Raw genomic sequence first — 19,651 nt, forward strand, 5'->3', positions numbered from 1 at the left:
CTGCTTCGTCTGTGTTGTGCCCTAGCCTGGTCTTGTCCGTCTTTGTCCTTGTCCCTTCCTGTTCCCCCCTTGGCTTGACTTCCTGAATTCTGACCCTGTCTTGAACCCTGATCTTCTCTGATCACTGCCTGAACCTGACCTTCTGCCTTGGAACCAACCTTGCCTTGTTTGCTGCCTGCCCCAACCTCTAGCCTGATATCAGTCTCTGCTATCTGCCCTGACTATCGCTTGGACTTGGACAACTGTATCTGGATTACCCTAGGACTCACCTAAGACCTACCGGCCACCAGAACCCAAGGGCTCAACCTGAGGGGGAGGCGGCTGGTATAGGCGAAGCTCCAGCTGATTCCCAACCACAGGGCTTCTCCATTAGCTGTCAGTGTGGGCCTAGAGGGCTTGATCATTAGGCAGCGCCAATCACACCACAGCATCAAGGGTCCACCTTTCTCATGAGCGTTACAACAGGACTAATAAAGACTGCTGTGCTGGGCCTTGTTGCTTAATTATTTGTAACAACATTTTTCGCCAATGATATATCTTTTTTTAACTTAAAATTGGCTACTAGAATCTCCTGGGCAATTCTGATGACAAAAAACAATTTTAATAGATCCCATCTACACAGAAGTAATAAAGTGAAGACACTTGCCTCTCCCTCTTCTGCTACTTGTTCTGCTGCCTGAAACAAAAAGATGATATTAAAATTGTGAAACCATAGGGAAGTTGTAGTTTTTCAAGGTTCTTAGTTTGTTTAAAAATTACATACCTACTTTATACTCTATGATTGCAAGCTTTACCTAAATAAATACAACATGCAAGCAGTATCCTAGTCTTAAAAGGTTAAATGGCTCTGGTTTGTAGCAGCAAACCTTCTTTGCCATTTTGTGTGCTGTCAGCGACATACAGAAAAGCAAAGAGAGGGTGGGAAGGGAGTTTGAGGCATTGTACAACAGCGACACCTGATTGACAGACTCAGGGGGCAAGTACATCCGATTCCAGAGGGAGCCATGGTCTGTCATCCCTGGCAAAGGACCATAATGGCTGGGCAAGATGAAAGGGAGAGAGATGTTATAAAAAAAAATGGGGAGCATTCCTACATGAAGGCACATATTGCTGGAGGCCAGTAGAGGTTGGTTCTGATTGAATCGGAAGCCCAAATGATCTGGAAGAAAATGCTGCCCCATTCACAAAGTGAGCATTAAAAATGAATGAAAGCAATAAAAACCTTTTTTTTTTTCAGGCTTTCAAACATCAGGCTCAAAGCAGGGACATGGCTCAGCGCACTCTGGCACCTTCTCAAGGGGATGCAGTGCTTGCATTCTCCCTCTGTAACGCTCAGAGATTCCTCGGCCTGAAGAATCTAATCCAAGTTAATAGATAAGAAAAGGATTTTTCTTTTCACGTGCATTTCCTCTGTCCTTTTCTAGCCTGTTTTCATGTGGATTTACAGCATAAGAACGTAGGGCCATGTAAGCACAGGAGAAGTGGGGCGAGCCTGGAGTAGATACTGCGAGCAGCATGTGGGGAGAAACTGAAGAGAAACTGCAATAAACACAAAACTCAGTCTGCAGTGTGATTCCAGGACTTGGGAATCACTCAGCTAAGGGTAGAGTGAGTCATGGAGCTGAGACTTATAGGGGGAGGGAGCAAAGATATTGCTGGGGTCAGGGAGAGATGAAGGGGGAAGTATGCTGGGTCATTTCGGGAGGGGCAACAGGTGATGGTGATGGGTGGGAAAAAAAAGAAAGTGTGGATTAGTTGGGTGGGGGGTAGTGGAAGAGAGAAAGCTGATACAAATTATTCCAGTTCTACCCCTCCCCCCCCCCCCCCCCCCCCCATCGTCTGCTAATTAACAGCAATCTCGGGGTGACCACAACTCGAAAGTTCCCAGGTATAGTGATGTCTTCATTTTTACATGCAACCCTGACGAGGGTCACCAAGCAATATCAGAAATTTCTGGAGGGCTCCAGCTTTCCAGGTTCATGGCGGAGTGTGTGCTCTGAGGGCTCCTGGGTCAGAGGGATGAGGTAATGGTGTTTCAACGACAGGGGTGAAGAAAAAAAAGGATTCACAATCACAAAGCGAGGAGTAGCTGGCTTGTTACGGCGGTTACTACCCCAACCAAATGTGCCTGATACTTCACTTTCAATGCATATCCAGCATGGCTCTCTGCTTCTACAGCAGGGGAGAAGAAAAAAAAAACCAACAAGAGCTGTACAACATAGTCTAGGTAAAACAAATAAGCATGGGTGTAGCTTGCTTATCGCGGCGGTTACTGCCCCTACTACCCCTAACTAATCAAGCTAGATATTTCACTTGCATGCAGCTCCATCACTGCTCTCTACATTAATGGTGGGGGTGGAAGGGGAATAGAACAAGGAGCTAAGAGTAACAGATAAGAATGAGAGAAAAAATGTGTGAGGCTTGCTGGGCAGACTGGATGGGCCATTCGGTCTTCTTCTGCCGTCATTTCTATGTTTCTATGTATTTTTTTTTTTAAGTATAAGCCTTATCACAAAGAAACAAACATTGCCTTAATGACTGGATTCAAGCACATGGTCATGAATTTCTCGAAGGATTATACTGTACATAAACCCAAAGATTTCCATACTGCTCCTCACTGGTTATTTTCTGTAAATTGGTATTTGTTGTGCTTATTTATTTTTTTTTTCTGGTGAGGGGGGGAATGGTGGAACGGGATGATAAATAAACACAAAGGGCTGTCATAACTATCCTTTATTCCTTGTGAGCTCTAAAACTGCTTAATGGCTAGTAAAGAAACAAATCACTTCTGCATTGAAAGGGGCATTGGCTAAGTATAACCAAATCTGAGACCTCTTTGTTTCTGGTATTTATGAAGAAATAGTGCTTTGTAATTTACGAAAGATGCTATTACCTGTATGATTTGGGGTGATTTAGTGTAACAGGTCATTTTATTTTTACACTGATCATTTCTTTTATATCTAAATAAAGTTCCATTAAGACATTAAAAAAAAAAAACTTCTTTACTTTAGTGCATCTTTGCAAATGTTAGTGAAGAAAAAAAAAAAAAAAGCCAGAGGCACGTGACTTGTACTGCTGCTTTTACATAGGAGGCAGGGAGGGTTGGCAGCAAGGGATCATGTAAAAGACATCATCACTCCCAGCACGCAGCTCCCTCTGCAAGGCCGATGTCACAGCGATTTTCTAAAAGATGGGATCAGCTCTGCTAATCCCTTGAGGCATAAAATCAGCAGTGCCTCCCGCAGCTTTTCAAAATGTGGTGTCGGCACTATAGAGGGAGTGACAGCCAGAGGTGACCTTACCGTCGGGGGCAGGGGTGGAGTATTTCCCCCAGAGGCACGGGTCAGCATGCCCACATCTCCTTAGGACTGTTGTGCAGCTTTTGATACTGTGACAAAACATGGCCAACCTCTGATCTACAGCTTGCTCGTTCTTCATCATGTCCACTTTAGTTTTCCTTTACAGCACTATACAAATCATCAGCAACTTAAAAAGTAATTCAAATTACACATTTCATTCTTTGCAGATCCGTATTTGACAAAAGGCACCCTACAACAGTTCAGACACCAGTGGCTTAGGGAGAAGCAAGATATAAAACAGTGCGAGATATTTCAATTCCATATCTACAAACTGTTTACAACATTAAATACATACAGGAATTCAGGACAATATGCCACCTTGCTCAACAAAGAAATGCTTTTCCTTTCAATTGTCTAACAATGTTGTGCTTCGTACCAGCTTGGCCTGCTTCTCTGCTTTCTTAGCAGCTTTCTCGGTTTCCTTCTGTTGTTTCTTAAGAGCTTTCTTTGACTGAGAATGGTCCTCCATTGAACTACAAGAGGAAGAAACAAACCAATTGTAAATGCCTGTTATGAAGCTGTAAGTATGATATTAAAGGCGACCTTGCAACTTCCAGTTCTATTTATTCTGCTTCCTTTAGGAAGTACTTAGTCAATGGGAAACCAGATTTATATTCACAGCATTATAAAGACACAGTCATTCTCTTTGTTACGTAAACAAGCTCAATCAGCCGGCTTTCCTAGACTCTGAAAAATTTTTAATGCATTTTTTTTTTCCTGAAAAAACCTCAGGAGCTCACAGGAAGCACGTGCTTGCTGATAGCATACAAGGGATATCTCTTTTAACACCACCCCGAACATGAATAGAGATATCCTTTTTCAATTAAGAGGCTGACAGCCCTTGGGTCAAGTGATGGGCTTGGCAAAGATTGTGCTTTATGGACTGCGATACTACTTGATCCTTCAGTTATCAGGATGAAACTATTGACCTCATAAATATGAGGCCAATGTCAAATGCACATATCCCAGCAACATTCAGTGCCTTAACAAAGACAAAAATTGCCATTACTGAAATCTATTTATCATTTTGGTCTCTTAAATATTTAAGCAAACTGAAAATCAGATCTTGAAGGTTTCCACCCACTCCTGGAAAATAAGTGTTTATTTAGGTTGGAGGGAGGCGATATTACCCCACAGAAGTCCCTGGTAAGACCTTATTTGGCATGTGTGTACAATTCTGGAGACTGTACCGGCAAACAATATAAACAGGATGGAGTTGGTCCAGAGGGTGGCTACTAAAACGGTCAGTGATCTTTGCTCTAAAGAATATGGGGACTGTGAGCGAATATACAGGAGAAAATCCCAAAACACCTTAAAAGACCGGATTCAAAGATCTGGCCCAGTTCATCTTAAGCCTAAGATAGCAGGGAATCTTGGTCTGGGTGGAAGGCACTGGGAAGGTGTATAACTAGCCAGACCCAGGAGGGAACACGAGGCCCAGGGAAGAGAAGTAATCAGGCAGCCCCGACACACTGGATCCTTATCCCGCCCCCACCCAGCCGGGTTGTTCGTCTCGCAATTGTACACAGACACAATGAAAAGTCTCGGTCATAACTGGGATGCAAATTGACCACAGCCTTTTATAGATGACCCTAACAGGGGAATCTAAATTTGGCGCAGAGACCAAATATTAACTGCAGGGGAGGTGCTGATGACTCTGTCCCTTCTGCCCTAGTGGAATCTTGAAGGGGGTGAGGTGTGGGGGAGCGCCCCAGGGATGCAGTGGGCACCCGGTTACTCGCCGCACCCGCACATCCGTGCTGGAGGCACCTTCCATGAAGCTTAGAGAAAACTGCTGAACTGTAAGTTGTAATATTATATTTGTGTTGTTGAACTGCAAAGAACAGAAGAGCTGCTTTGCTTTTGCTTGTTTTCTTGTCACTAATAAAGAAGTTTATGCAAAATGTAGTCCTGGGGAAATTCTGCGCTACTGCAGAGTGCAGAATTTGCGCAGAATTTGGCAGGCCCTGGCATGCTGTGAGTAGAGCCCGTCCCGCTTGCGGCAAAGACGGAACAGGCCCCAGCTTACCACGAGCAGAGACCACCCCACTTGCGGCGAAGATGAAACAGGCCCAGGCATGCCACAAGCAGAGGCCGTCCCACTCACGGTGATGGAGCAGGCCCCAGTGTGCTGTGAGCAGAGCCTGTCCCACTTGCAGTGAAGATGAAGCAGGCCCGAGTGAGAGTGTGTGTGTGTAAGACTGCGAGCCTGGAGGTGAGAAAGCATGTGCGAGGGTGCGTGGGTGTGGGTGCCAGAGAGAGGGAGCCTCTGAGAGCAGACTGTGAAGGAGTGTGTATGTGTGTGAGAGATCGGGAGCTGATATGTGTGAAAAAGGGATTGTGTGTATGTGAGGTGCTTGTTTGCGAGAGAGGGAGAGCGCAGTTGCTTACCTTTAACAGGTGTTCTACTAGGACAGCAGGATGTTAGTCCTCACATGTGGGTGACATCATCCAATACAGCCCGGCATGGAAAACGTTTGTCTAAGTTTCTAGAAGCTTTGACCAGCAAACTGAGCATGCCCAGCATGCTGCTATCTGCATGTCCACGCGAGGTCCCCCTTCAGTCTCGTAATATAGATAAAAAAATATGAGCGAAAAAAATAAAACAAACCAAAAGGAGAACCCAACTCCATGGGGAGGGAGGCGGGATTCCTGAGGACTAACATCCTACTATCCTAGGAGACACCTGTTACAGGGTAAGCAACTACACTTTCTCCTAGGACAAGCAGGATAGTAGTCCTCACATGTAGGTGATTACCAAGCTCCAGACTGTCCCTGGCCACCATAAGGACCACAGCAACCAACCAAAGTGCCAACAAGCACAACAACTGTGGCACCGGGGCCCGAAAAGGGACTGTCTGTCCCAGAGAGCATGGAAGGAAAAGTTGTGTTCAGGACTGGAACAGGTTGTGGAGGACGGATTGACCAAAGGCACTGTCCTAACGCCCGTGCTTGTCCAAACAGTAATGAGCTGCAAATGTGTGAAGAAAACTCCAGGTTGCGGCCCGGCAAATCTTGGCGACAGGGATTGTGCCCAAATGAACTACGAAGCTGCCATGGCCCAAATAGAGTGAACCTTTACTCTGTCGACGAGCGGGAAGCCTGCTTGATAGCAAAAGGCAATGCAATCCGCCAACCAGTTCGATAGGGTCTGCTTACCCACCACCCTTCCCAGTCTGTTGGGATCAAAAGATACGAAGAGCTGGGTGGACTGTCTGTGGCTTGCTGTTTGATCCAGAAAGAAAGCCAAGGCCGTTTTGCAGTCTAAGATATGAAGGGCTCACTCCCCAAAGTGGGAATGAGGCCTGGGGAAGAAGGTGGGTAACACGATGGACTGATTAAGGTGGAAATCTGATACCACCTTGGGCAGGGACTTCAGATGCTTACGCAACACCAGACGATCATGGAAGAATTTCGTGTATGGTGGGTAATTCTCCAGAGCTTGAGGCTCATTGATCCTTTGAGCTGAAGTAATCACCACCAAGAACAAAACTTTCCAGGTGAGGAACTTCAGGTCGCAAGACTGCAGCGGCTCAAAAGGGAGTCGCAAGAGCCATGCCAGGCACACAAAATCATATATAAAAAAACCATATATAAAAAACCATATATAAAAAAAACCATATATAAAATTTTTATATATGATTTTATATCAGAAATGTTTTAATTTGTTTTGTTATTTAATATTTGTTTTTGTTGATTATTTGTTTTTTTATTTACATTAAACAAGCATTTTGTACAATTTATTTTTAGCCCCTGAGGCAGCCGTTCTGTTAACGGCAAAACTCGGCCAGAGTCGGGCTATAAGAAAACATATACATCTCCACTGCAATAAAGTTTTGAAAAAGACCGTGGCATCTTATCCTTGTTGTTTTCCTGATGGCTTTCTTAGATCGCCTACCTTCTTGCTTTTTGGGACCTGGAGTATTCTATTGGGGACTGCCAATTGGTTAAAAGATAGAAAACAGAGTAGGGCTAAATAGTAAATTTTCCCAAAGGAAAAAGGTGAATAGTGGAGTACCTCAGGAATCTGATTGGGCACTGGTGCTTTTTTTTTTATATATTTATAAATGACCTGGAATTTGATCACAATTAAGGTGATCAAATTTGCCAATGACACAAAATTATTCAAAGTTGTCAAATCATAAGAGGATTGTGAAAAATTGCAAGAGGACATTGCAAAATTGGGAGACCAGGCATGCAAATAACAAATGAAATTTAATGTGGACAAGTGCAAAGTGATGCACTTAGGGAAGAGTAACCCAAATTATAGCTACACATTGCAAGATTCCACATTAGGAGTCACCATTCACAAAAAGGATCTAGGTGTCATCATTGAAAATATGTCAAAATCTTCTATTCAGTGGGCAGCAGCAGTCAAGAAAGCAAGTAGAATGCTAGGAATTATTAGGAAAGGAATGGAGAATAAAACAGAGAATAACATAATGCCTCTCTATTCCTCCATGGTGTCACCTCATCTTGAGAATTGTGTTCAGTTCTGGTCACCACATCTCAAGAAAGATATAGCAGAATTAGAAAAGGTACAGAGAAGGACGACCAAGATGATAAACTGGATGGAACGAGTCCCCTCTGAGGAAAAGCTAAAGAGGTTAGGGCTCTTCAGCTTGGAGAAGAGATGGCTGAGGGGAGTTATGATAGTGGAATGGAATGAATGGAATGGAACGAGTAAACATTAATCAGTTGTTTACTCTTTCGAAAAGTACAAAGACCACAATGAATTTATTAGGCAATACATTTAAAATTAATAAGAGAAAATATTTTTTTATTCAACGCATAATTAAGTTTTAGAATTCGTTGCCATAGGATGTGGGTGAAAGTTATTAGTGTAGCTGTGTTTAAAAAATGGTTTGGACAAGTTCCTGGAGGAAAAGTCCATTAACAATTAAGGTAGAGTTGCAGAAATCCACTGATTATTCTTGGGAAAAGCAGCTTGGGATTCTGCCAGGTACTTGAGTCCTGGCTTGGCAACTGTTGAAAACAGGACACTGGGCTTGATGGACCCTTGGTCTAACACAGTATGGCAAGTCTTATGTTCAGGTACAATCTGCTGGTCTGATTGGTATATGAGCACTGCTGGAGGTCCACAGGGGTCCACTTTGTCAGCGGCCCTGTTTAATGTGTATATGCAACCTCTGACAATTTTTTTTACAGCACTTGGTTTGCTTTTAATTTTACATGATGTCCAATTTTATATTCCCAGTTTAAAAACAGGTGACTTCCCATATCAAAATTTTAATAGATCTATTTAGTTAGTGAAAAACTGGTAAATATGCAAATGGTCTTTCTTATGTGTGAAAAAACCTCTGTTTTGTGGCTTGGGAAGAAAGAACCTCCGGTGATTTCTACCAATATGTTTACTTGTGGTTTCACAGTTGAATTGTCTTGTGAGGCTAGATACTTACGTGAAAGCTTAAGAGTCAAGTATAACACCTGTCAAGTCAAGAAAGATGCTAGGATTGCCTTTTATAAGTTACGAATGCTTAGACCATTATGTGCAATCTTGTCAACAGGCGACTGTACTTACCCACCTTGATTATTGCAATTCTCTGGGCACGGCAAATTATTTGCTTACACGCGTTACAATTAGTCCAAAATGCAGCCGTACATATAACGTTTGGCCTGCATTGGCTTCTAATCTCTGCAGTGTCCAGTTTAAGTTATTGACTTTGCAGCACAATCAATTCATCTTGATAACTTTTGTCTAAAGGAAAGATTGAATTGGTCTGTGCCATTGTGTGTTTTAAGGTCATCTTCCCAAGCTGAGTCCTTCTTTAAGTCAGTACCATTTGCAAGAAACAAGGATAAAAGTTTGTAGTATTGCTGCTTTTGGTTTGTGGAATTTCCTTCCTTTAAGTCTCCGAGATGAATGTGACTATTTGTGTTTTAGAAAACAATTGAAGGCAAAATTATTTGCACAGGTATTTTCTATTTGATCTATGTGCTCCGAAACAAACAGTGGATTTGCAATTTAGTGCATTGTATTATTTATGTTTTTATTGTTCTGTTTTAATGATTGTGTATGTGTTATGTAATCTGCTTTGATCACAGAGGAAGTAGCAGAATAGAAGTTTGAATAAATAAATAAATACCCCTGACACATGCCACACTCTGTCAGTGCTCTTTCTGGGAAAAAAGGTGATGGTACTCATATGCAGGATATATGGGGGGGGGGTTTTTAAGGACCACAGGGCAAATCAAGCAATTGGAGGACAAAGATTCAAGTACTCTGTACCAGCAAGTATCCAGGAAAAAAGATCTGCCCTCTAATGTCAGCACTGCCCTCAATTCCAAAATTTTCAAGTTCTGAAAATGCAGTGCCAGCATGACAACAGAAGCAGACTGCTGTGCAGGTCTCATTCCAGGTGTCTAGAGACTCCCCTAAAAGATGCAAGATTGTAGTGGGAGACATCCCCCAGCTTGGAGGCAGGGAAGGCACATCACCTCCTTGAGAGATGTTGTTTTATTAAACTCCTGAAAAATGTTGCAGACCCCTGGATTACAATAATCTTAATTCTTACTTCACCTAAAAATCAAATACAAACTAGCTTTATTCCAGCAGTTCATCAATAAAAGTCAAAGGTTCCATGGCTTCTGCTCAGAACTCATGCACTCAAACTGGCAAAGAACTTTTTGCAGTGAACTGAAAAACATTTTTCACCCTTTATAAACTGGTTTTCAGAACAACAGGTTTATGGAAACTTCAGTCTAGTGTTTAGACAATATGTACTGTAGATGCAAGTCTTTCCTTCCAGACTTACTATGACCGACTTCATGTTGACAGCAGTACATTACTGCCAAGTTTAGGGCAAGACGACAAAATGATTCCTAGAGGAAATAAATGCTGTGATGAGAACAACAGCTGAACTGAAATCTCATAAGCCAGGAAAAGGGCTACACAATTCACACTCACAGGTGGCTGGCTGTTTTCAAACTACATGCCAAGGTCTGCTTGCTCTATGCACCTGCTACAGGCTGCTCACTCTTATGCTTTGGGTCAGGACATGAATCACAGATGCAAAATAATCCATGTTTGAACAGTCATCTCTGGGTACTCCATAAAGATGATGAGTAAGTTTTCAGCAAACAAGGGTTTATGAAGACAGAGACACAGACTGACTGGTCAGACTTTGATTGATACCCTCTAAATGAGTAAAGAATGAGCATTCCCAACGTATGCCAACAGATGCTGTGGAGTTAACTCAACTGGGATCCCTTCACTTTTGGTTTATAGTTTTTGTATTTTTATATGAATGTTTTGAGTCTTATCACATCAACAGTTCTGTTATTAGCTACCAGATGGAAGTCCTGAATCAACTCTACAGACACTGCTGCCGAGAGCAGCTCTACTGGAACAGTCTCATTTGCTCACTCCTTGATATAGCATGTCCATAGTGACACACCCACCATGAGCTAGAGGATGTCTGTGGGTACCCACTTGGGACTTGGAGACTTCATTCATTGTAGCATCACTACAGATCAAAAATGAAACCTAAATATACACATTACCATCTGCTAACAAGCAGCTATAACTGTGTGCCAGGATGAGTTCTGTGCACACTGCTAATTTTCCAAGCAGACCAATGCTTCTAAGTCCACTCTGAAAATTCTGATTAAAGTTTGTATGTAATTTGTAGGCACAAACTTCAGTCCTATGCGGGTCACTGAAAATGACCCTTTATAAATTCTATTAATGGCTCAAATAAAGTGTATTTATGCACATATTTTCAAAATTCAAAAACATACCAGTGGTTTTCCTGCCCCAACTGCACGTCTTTCTAATGCACGTAAAAGAACGTGGAATCACTTCTGTTATCTACTTTTATGGGAACACCACCCTGGGCAATTTCTGAAAAAGTCCAGGGTTTAATGAGAAAACAATGACTTTTGCATACATTTTCATCTGAAAGCTAAAAATATTTTTTTATTTTATTTATTTTTTATTTAGAAGTTTTTATATACTGATGAACGTTGGGAACATCTCATTGGTTCACATTAAACGAAAATCAGCAACAAGCGCTTTACAGTGAAACGCTGAACATGTGAATATAAAGATAGGGTAACATTGAACGATTTACAAATTATAAGGCATAAAGTATAAAATATGAAGCTTAAAAATATCACTATTTATGATAATATCACTATATACAAGAATATCACTATATACAAGAATGTTGTGATGGACAGTGGGGAGTAGACGTCATGGGAGGGAGGTGTGCTGTTCAGAGTATGCTTGTTTGAAAAGGAAAGTTTTCTTTTCCTGTTTGAATTTTTTTGGGCATGATTCTTGACGTAGTGAGGGGGGAGTCTGTTCTAAAGGGCGGGCGCAGCTAATGACAGTGCCCGAGCTTTAGTGGAGCTGAGCTTAGAGTCATGCAGTCTTGAGAATTTTTTTTTACCTAGTTGTTAATTGGTACAAAGTAGACATATTTTATAGTATGTAAATAGGGAAATTGATACTGCAAAAATTCCTCATGCGCACATTTTCACCGGGTCCAAAGTTGCATTTTAGCCTCTTTTTGTTGTCAGTCTCATTTCAGACAAAGTTGGCAAGCCAAAGCCTCTTTGATACTTGGCCATGGATGGGCAGATAGACATGGCGAACCTAATAAATACTTTTTGCGTGAACTCCAATTCAGGTTTCTGCACAAGATGTTTTTTAGTTCCCTTAGAGCTCACAAAGCCCGGATCACTAAATCTGGGAAATGTTTAAAGTGAGGCTAGCAGAGGGTACTCATTTGCACTGTGTCTGGGAGTGTCCTCGTATTCATCAGCTATGGGAAGCAGTGTTCCAGTGTATCTCTCAGTGGGCTCATACTGATTTTATATTAACTCCCATTTTCTGACTGTTGGATATGCTCGATGATTATGCTTTAGATGTACCAAAACCAAATGTTTTATTCATAAAACAATGCATCCTAATTCAATGGGTGCATGAAGAGACACCATGTGTTTCCATGTGGAGAATATAGATGCATAATTTGATGACTATGGAGAAAATGCCCATGATGAAAACGGCTTGACAAAGATTTCTTAAGAGTCTGCAGGCTTGGATTTCTCCCTCCTCTCACTTGGTAAGCTTTGCAGCCATCCTTCCATTAGCTGTTCCCAAAAAGACAGCCAAACTGGTATAAAAAAAAAAAAAAAAAAAAAAAAAAAAATCGGAAGTAATCCACAAACGGAGATGGAGAACAAACTCTGCACACAGCAATCAAATCACAAACAAGGGAAGTGCAGAGAAAAGTAAAGGTCCACACATATGTCTTGTTCTTGACTATAATTTTTACTTGATACGGCAACTCCACTGTCTTGTAATATGGATCCCATGTTTCACTGCAAGGTTGCATTGGGAGGGACAAACATAAGAGTATCACATCTGAAAATTAAACACACAAATTATTAAAATTGTGGGACCATATATCGATGGGATAAAGCCGGTGTATTAGAATAAAAATACCATACCTGTGTCAGATTCAACATGAGGTTACAGGGAGCGCGGAGATTAAACGCTGTAAAATGGCACGAAAAACGCCAGCCAATCAGAGAGGGTCAAACAGAGGACAAGATAGCCAATCAGGACATGGAGAGGAAACTGTAAAGGGAATGGAGTTAGGTGAAATAGCTCCACTCAATCTCATTATTTGGACCATGCGGGGAAAGGCTGTCAAGAGTATAGATCCATTTCTGCTCTTTTTGAATAAGCATTTCTGAGAAATTCCCCCCACGGAGTGGAGAAGATAACATGTCAATGACAAAAAATTTCAACTCAAAAACAGTGTGGGAATGAGCTAACCAATTTGTGACCAAGGGGGCATTTTCACACTGATTATTAATGTTCGACTGATGTTCAATGAGTCGCGTCTTAATCATGCGTGTCATTTTACCAACATACAATTTCTGGCAGGGGCAAACGATGACATAAATTAAACCTGAGGACAGGCAAATGGAAACAGAGTGTAAATGAAACACTTTTTTGGAAATAGGATGTATGAAAGAGGAAAGGGAGAGAGAGAGAGAGAGGGAGCACACTGAACATTGACCACAGGGTCTATGACTTCTCAAGAGCAGAGGTGAGGTAATAGATGGAAATAGTTCAGAGTGAACTAAATAGTCCCGGAGATTCCTACAGCGATGAAAAGTGAACCGAAGAGGGCAGTTAAAAATATCATGCATAGAAAGTAGGGACCGATAACAACGAATAATAGCAGCAAGTTCCCGGCTATAGACTGAAAAGGGCAAAATACAGTTAATAACACCATCAGAGGAACGTGATTGTGGTAAAAATAGTAAACCGCGGTTGAGTTTAAAGGCTTTTTTCAAAACATTATGAGGGTACCCCCTCTCTTTGAAATGAATCAACGTCTGCTTAGCTTGATTCACAAATTCTGACTTCGACGAACATAGCCGCCAAAGCCTTAGGAACTGTCCAACTGGGATATTGTTTTTCAAAAAGCATAGGGGTGATGTCTATCAAAGGTCAAGAGGGTACTTCGATCAGTTTCTTTTCGGAAAATAGAAGTAGTAAAACTATCATTATCAAAAGAAATAAGGATATCAAGAAAAGAGATTTGAGAGTGATGGATATTGAAGTTGAACTGTAGGTGACAATTGCAATTGTTGAGTCAGTCCAAAAACTGAAAAAATTGGACATCAGTTCTGGTCCAAATCAAAAAAATATCATCTATGTATCGTAGCCATAAATAAATAAAAGGGGACCAGGTAGACGGGTAAATACATTTTTCTTCAAAATCGGAAATGTATAGACAAGCCAAGCTGGGGCCCCTGGTGGCACCCATAGCAGTCCCCTTAATCTGTTGAAAAACGGTAGAGTCAAAAAGAAAAATTTTTTGTTAAAGCCAGCTGAGTAAGGGAAACCAAAAATTCTGTAGTAACATGGATAGCGTTAGCGCGGCAGTGGAGATGCCATACCAAGTAAAAATTATAGTCAAGAACAAGACGTGTGTGTGGACCTTTACTTTTCTCTGCACATCCCTTGTTTGTGATTAAAAAAAAAAAAATCACCAGCACGTGAGGTAGAAAAAAGGCTGCAAAATTTTAGAACATATGAAATTGCCATGCTGGGTCAGACCAAGGTCCATCAAGCCCAACATCCTGTTTCCAACAGAGGCCATACCAGGCCACAGGAACCTGGCAATTACCAAACGCTAAGAAGATCCCATGCTACTGATGCAATTAATAGCAGTAGGTATTCATATGTAAACTTGATTAATAGCCGTTAATGGACTTCTCCTCCAAGAACTTATCCAAACCTTTTTTGAACCCAGCTACACTAACTGCACTAACCACATCCTCTAGCAAAAAATTCCAGAGCTTTATTGTGCGTTGAGTGAAAAAGAATTTTCTCCGATTAGTCTTAAATGTGCTACTTGCTAACTTTATGGAATGCCCCCTAGTCCTTCTATTATTCAAAAGTGTAAATAACCGATTCACATCTACTCATTCAAGACCTCTCATGATCTTAAAGACCTCTATCATAACCCCTTCAGCCGTCGTCTCCAAGCTGAATAGCCCTAACCTCTTCAGCCTTTCCTCATAGGGGAGTTGTTCCATCCCCTTTATCATTTTGGTTGCCCTTCTCTGTACCTTCTCCATTGCAAGTATATCTTTTTTGAGATGTGGCGACCAGAATTGTACACAGTATTCAAGGTGCAGTCTCACCATGGAGCGATATAGAGGCATTATGACATTTTCCGTTTTATTAACCATTCCCTTCCTAATAATTCCTAACATTCTGTTTGCTTTTTTGACTGGAGAGCAATAGGGGTAGCATCTGAAACTAGTCTAATTCGCATAGAAGCAGAATCATAGAAGCAGAATCATTGATTTTTAAAATCAAAAGTATATATGCAAATCCAAACTCCACCCTCCAGAACATCTAATTCTTTTGTGAATAAAAGTACACAGGAAACTGGGATATATGCTACTTTTATACACATAACTCCTTTGAAAATGCACTCCTATGCGTGTAAATTTGCCCGAACAAGTTACATGCTGCACAGAGCATATTATTCTGGAAAATTTCCAAAAGCAAACTTATGCTCCTACATTCTTTCTGAAAATTGGTGTAACCTGTGTGTTTGAGTAAGCATAAGTTACATGGGCTGCTATAAAAATTACCCTCATAATTAGATCCCTTCCTGGACATGGCCTTGGTCAAATAACTGGAATATCAAGGAAGTTGTGAAGCTGTTTCTCATATTTTGAAGGAGAATACAATCTATCTTAAAACTGCCAATCATTTGCCATATTCCTTATATCCGTCAGTCAGCAAAACCTTCATTTCTTATACATACATATGCACCGTTTTATCTTTCGTGAATGTTTTTATATTAACCGCCTAGAGTTGTGGATGGAGCTGGAGATATATATATGTATTTACTAAAAAAAAAATATATCAATTTAAGGAAAACCTGAAATTTATAAACATCAGCACCTGCTCTTGGTGGCATAACACTAAGGAACTATATTCTGCTAGGCTGACACAATTAACAGAAATTAATGTCCAATATAAAAATCCCTTCTTTAAGAAGATTAGAAAACAAACGCAGAATTTATTTCATTCTGTGTCTGTAGCAAAAAATAATAATAATCCATAAGATACAATCCAGACAGAAATGTTAGCCTAGTTCAGGTCACCAATGAATACAAGACAAACATTTAAGCGGAAGAAAAATGTAATATCAGAGATTACTAAAGGATTTGCTCAGGGTAAGTGACCACCACCTCCTGTCATTTTCATGCTGAAGTGGTAGGGCAAACCTGACAGCATTCCATGCTTTATTTCTTTTAAACATGAATAGACTATAAACGCGTTTGCAGAGATGGATGTTTAGAATTCACTCTGCAAACCTTAAGCTCCAAGTACTTGCTTTGTGGTTCTCCCCCCACCCCCCTCCCCCTACCAAGGTAGTGGCAATTAATTCTCTGTGGACACTTCATACCTGGATTAAACTAGCAAGTCCTCATTGGAACATTTGGTTGTACACATTGGGGCCGATTTTGAGACCCATGCGCACATGGACGCGCCGATTTTATAACGTGCGCATGCACGGTAACGCAATCGGGCCTTCCCCAGTTCCCTCCCAGTCCGCTCCTTTCCAACCCCTAACTTTATCTTTCCTCCTTCATCCATTCTCCTCCCTGCCCCCTAAACCTACCCTAACAATCTCCAAATTTTTTATTTTGCTACTTGCTGCTCCTCTGGAGCAGAAGTCATCGCCGTGTGCCGGCTGACTGCCGGCACACTCTTCCCCGGGTCAGCATCGAATGGCACCGTCCCGGCCCGCCCCTTCCAGACCACACACCCCCCCGCCCACCCCTTTCTAGAGACCCGGCACGTCAGTGCATACGAGGGTTGAGCGCACGACTGGGCCCTTCTGAAAACGCACACAGAGCGTGCAGGGCCCGGCCGCGTGTGTAACCCCCAATTTTTACACACACGCGCGTGTATTTTAAAATTGGGCCAATTATGATCAGGTTTTTAATTCTTAAAAAAGGTTTACCCCTGTTATTGAAGCCTTGTATGGTATAAAAACAAGAACTAGAATATCAGACAGGACCACAGAAATAGCAATACACTGAACATATATAGGTAATTTGCAAAACATCTCATGCATTTTTTTCCAGCAAGATATGCCTTTGATATATTAAAAAAGGAAACACACACAGCCAGGCTCATCTTTTGTATAAAATGTACTCTCTTATGTATGTGGGTGGTTAACTGTCAAAAAGTGACTAATATCACAACTGCCACAAAGCCATCAATAAACCTGAACATCTCAACCCAAATGCAACACACCTTAACTGTATAGCAGCTTTTAAACTAGAACAAAGGGGAAAGCCGACAGTCGCTCAGCAGTGCATGGTTTGGAGGGAAGTATCTTCAAAGGATACTAATGATGCATTAGAATTAGGGCATCCCGACAGTGAGGTTCCAATAATAAGAAAAGTAGCCCAAGTGCTGTAACTAAAAACTCACTTGAACTAAAAAATTCTAACTTATCCCATCAATTAAAAAGCAGAATGAAAATACAAACAAAAAACAAACTTTGAAATGTTTGTATGCTAATGCCAGAAGTCTAAGAAGTAAGATGGAAGAATTAGAATGTATAGCAGTGAATGATGACATAGACTTAATTGGCATCTCAGAGACAAGGTAGAAGAAGGACAACCAATGGGACAGTGCTATACCAGGGTACAAATTATATCTCAATGACAGAGAGGAGTAAGCGGGAGGCAGTGTAGGGCTTTATGTCTGGGATGGCATAGAGTCCAACAGGATAAACAACCTGCATGAGACTAAATGCATGTACCTACTAATACCGATATAGAAACGTTTTAAATAAATAAATGCACAATCGAATCTTTATGGGTAGAAATCCCTTGTGTGTCGGGGAAGACTATAGTGATAGGGGTATACTACCGTCCACCTGGTCAAGATGGTGAGACGGACAGTGAAATGCTAAGAGAAATTAGGGAAGCTAACCAAATTGGTAGTGCGGTAATAATGGGAGACTTCAATTACCCCAATATTGACTGGGTAAATGTATCATCGGGATATGCTAGAGAGATAACGTTCCTGGATGGAATAAATGATAGCTTTATGGAGCAATTGGTTCAGGAACCAACGAGAGAGGGAGCAATTTTAGATCTAATTCTCAGTGGAGCACAGGACTTGGTGAGAGAGGTAATGGTGGTGGGGCCGCTTGGCAACAGTGATCATAATATGATCAAATTTGAATTAATGACTGGAAGGGGGGACAGTAAGAAAATCCATGGCTCATGCTAAAAACTTTCAAAAGGGAAACTTTGATAAAATGAGAAAAATAGTTAGAAAGAAACTGAAAGGAGCAGCTACAAAGGTAAAAGGTGTGCAAAAGGCGTGGTCATTGTTAAAAAAAATACCATCCTAGAAGCACAGTCCAGATGTATTCCACACATTAAGAAAGGTGGAAAGACGACAAAACGATTACCGGCATGGTAAAGAAAGAAATCTAGGCGTCATAGTGGATAACACATTGAAATCGTCGGTTCAGTGTGCTGTGGCAGTCAAAAAGCAATCAGAATGTTGGGAATTATTAGAAAGGGAATGGTGAATAAAACGGAAAATGTCATAATGCCTCTGTATCGCTCCATGGTGAGACCGCACCTTGAATATTGTGTACAATTCTGGTCGCTACATCTCAAAAAAGATGGAGAAGGTACAGAGAAGGGCGATCAAAATGATAAAGGGAATGGAACAGCTCCCCTATGAGGAAAGACTAAAGAGGTTAGGACTTTTCAGCTTGGAGAAGACTGATGAGGGGGGATATGATAGAGGTGTTTAAAATCATGAGAGGTCTAGAACGGGTAAATGTGAATCAGTTATTTACACTTTCGGATAGTAGAAAGACTAGGGGGCACTCCATGAAGTTAGCATGGGGCACATTTAAAACTAATCGGAGAAAGTTCTTTTTCACTCAACGCACAATTAAACTCTGGAATTTGTTGCCAGAGGATGTGGTTAGTGTAGCTGTGTTTAAAAAATGATTGAATAAGTTCTTGGAGGAGAAGTCCATTACCTGCTATTTAGTTGACTTAGAAAATAGCCACTGCTATTACTAGCAACAGGAGCATGGGATAGACTTAGTTTTTGGGTACTTGCAAAGTTCTTATGGCCTGGATTGGCCACTGTTGGAAACAGAATGCTGGGCTTGATGGACCCTTGGTCTGACCCAGTATGGCTTGTTCTTATGATCTTATGTAAAATTTAAGCAAAATGTCTGCAGATCACACTGAATTATGATATCAATATATGCCAGAAATGTTAGGTACATCTGACACCTCAACTACAGGCCAGATGTATTAAAGGGTTTTCCTCCATTTTAAGAACATAAATGCCATACTGGGTCAGACCAAAGATCCATTAAGCTCAGCATCCTGCTGACAGTGGCCAATCCAGAACACAAGTACTCAGTAGAATCCCAAAGAACAGGTCCAGTCCTCCTTGTTCATAACTGGGATAAGCAGTGGCTTTCTCAAGTCTACATGGCTAGTAGAGGTTTACAGACTTTTCTTCCAGGAATTTGTCCAAACTCTTTAAACCCAGCTATGCTAACTGCTTTCATCATATCCTTTGAGGGGACATACTTATTGCTGTAGTACATAGTCCCCTATAGTCTCCTGACTGGGTTACCTACTTCTTGCATAGTAATGCTGTGATGCAATAAAGGTGCTCAGAAAGGCTAAAGTATAATAATTTTTATTACATATCACAG

The 19,651-nt window shown here is 41.4% G+C and overlaps 1 protein-coding gene across 4 annotated transcripts in view; it reads right to left on the reverse strand.

Moving 5' to 3' along the window:
• DARS (aspartyl-tRNA synthetase) overlaps positions 1-19,651 on the reverse strand; it is a 205,561-nt gene that overhangs the window by 156,284 nt on the left and 29,626 nt on the right. For 3 of the 4 annotated variants that reach the window (XM_029605392.1, XM_029605393.1, XM_029605395.1), the window contains 2 exons: positions 3,736-3,832; positions 647-676 (listed from right to left, as the gene is read on the reverse strand). In XM_029605392.1, coding sequence (XP_029461252.1) covers positions 647-676; positions 3,736-3,832 — 127 coding nt within the window. Of the gene's footprint in view, positions 1-646; positions 677-3,735; positions 3,833-11,120; positions 11,144-19,651 lie in introns of those variants that run through there. The other variant, XM_029605394.1, reaches the window with a different exon arrangement.

This window comes from Rhinatrema bivittatum, chromosome 6 (genome assembly GCF_901001135.1).
Source record: "Rhinatrema bivittatum chromosome 6, aRhiBiv1.1, whole genome shotgun sequence".
Lineage (NCBI taxonomy): Eukaryota > Metazoa > Chordata > Amphibia > Gymnophiona > Rhinatrematidae > Rhinatrema > Rhinatrema bivittatum.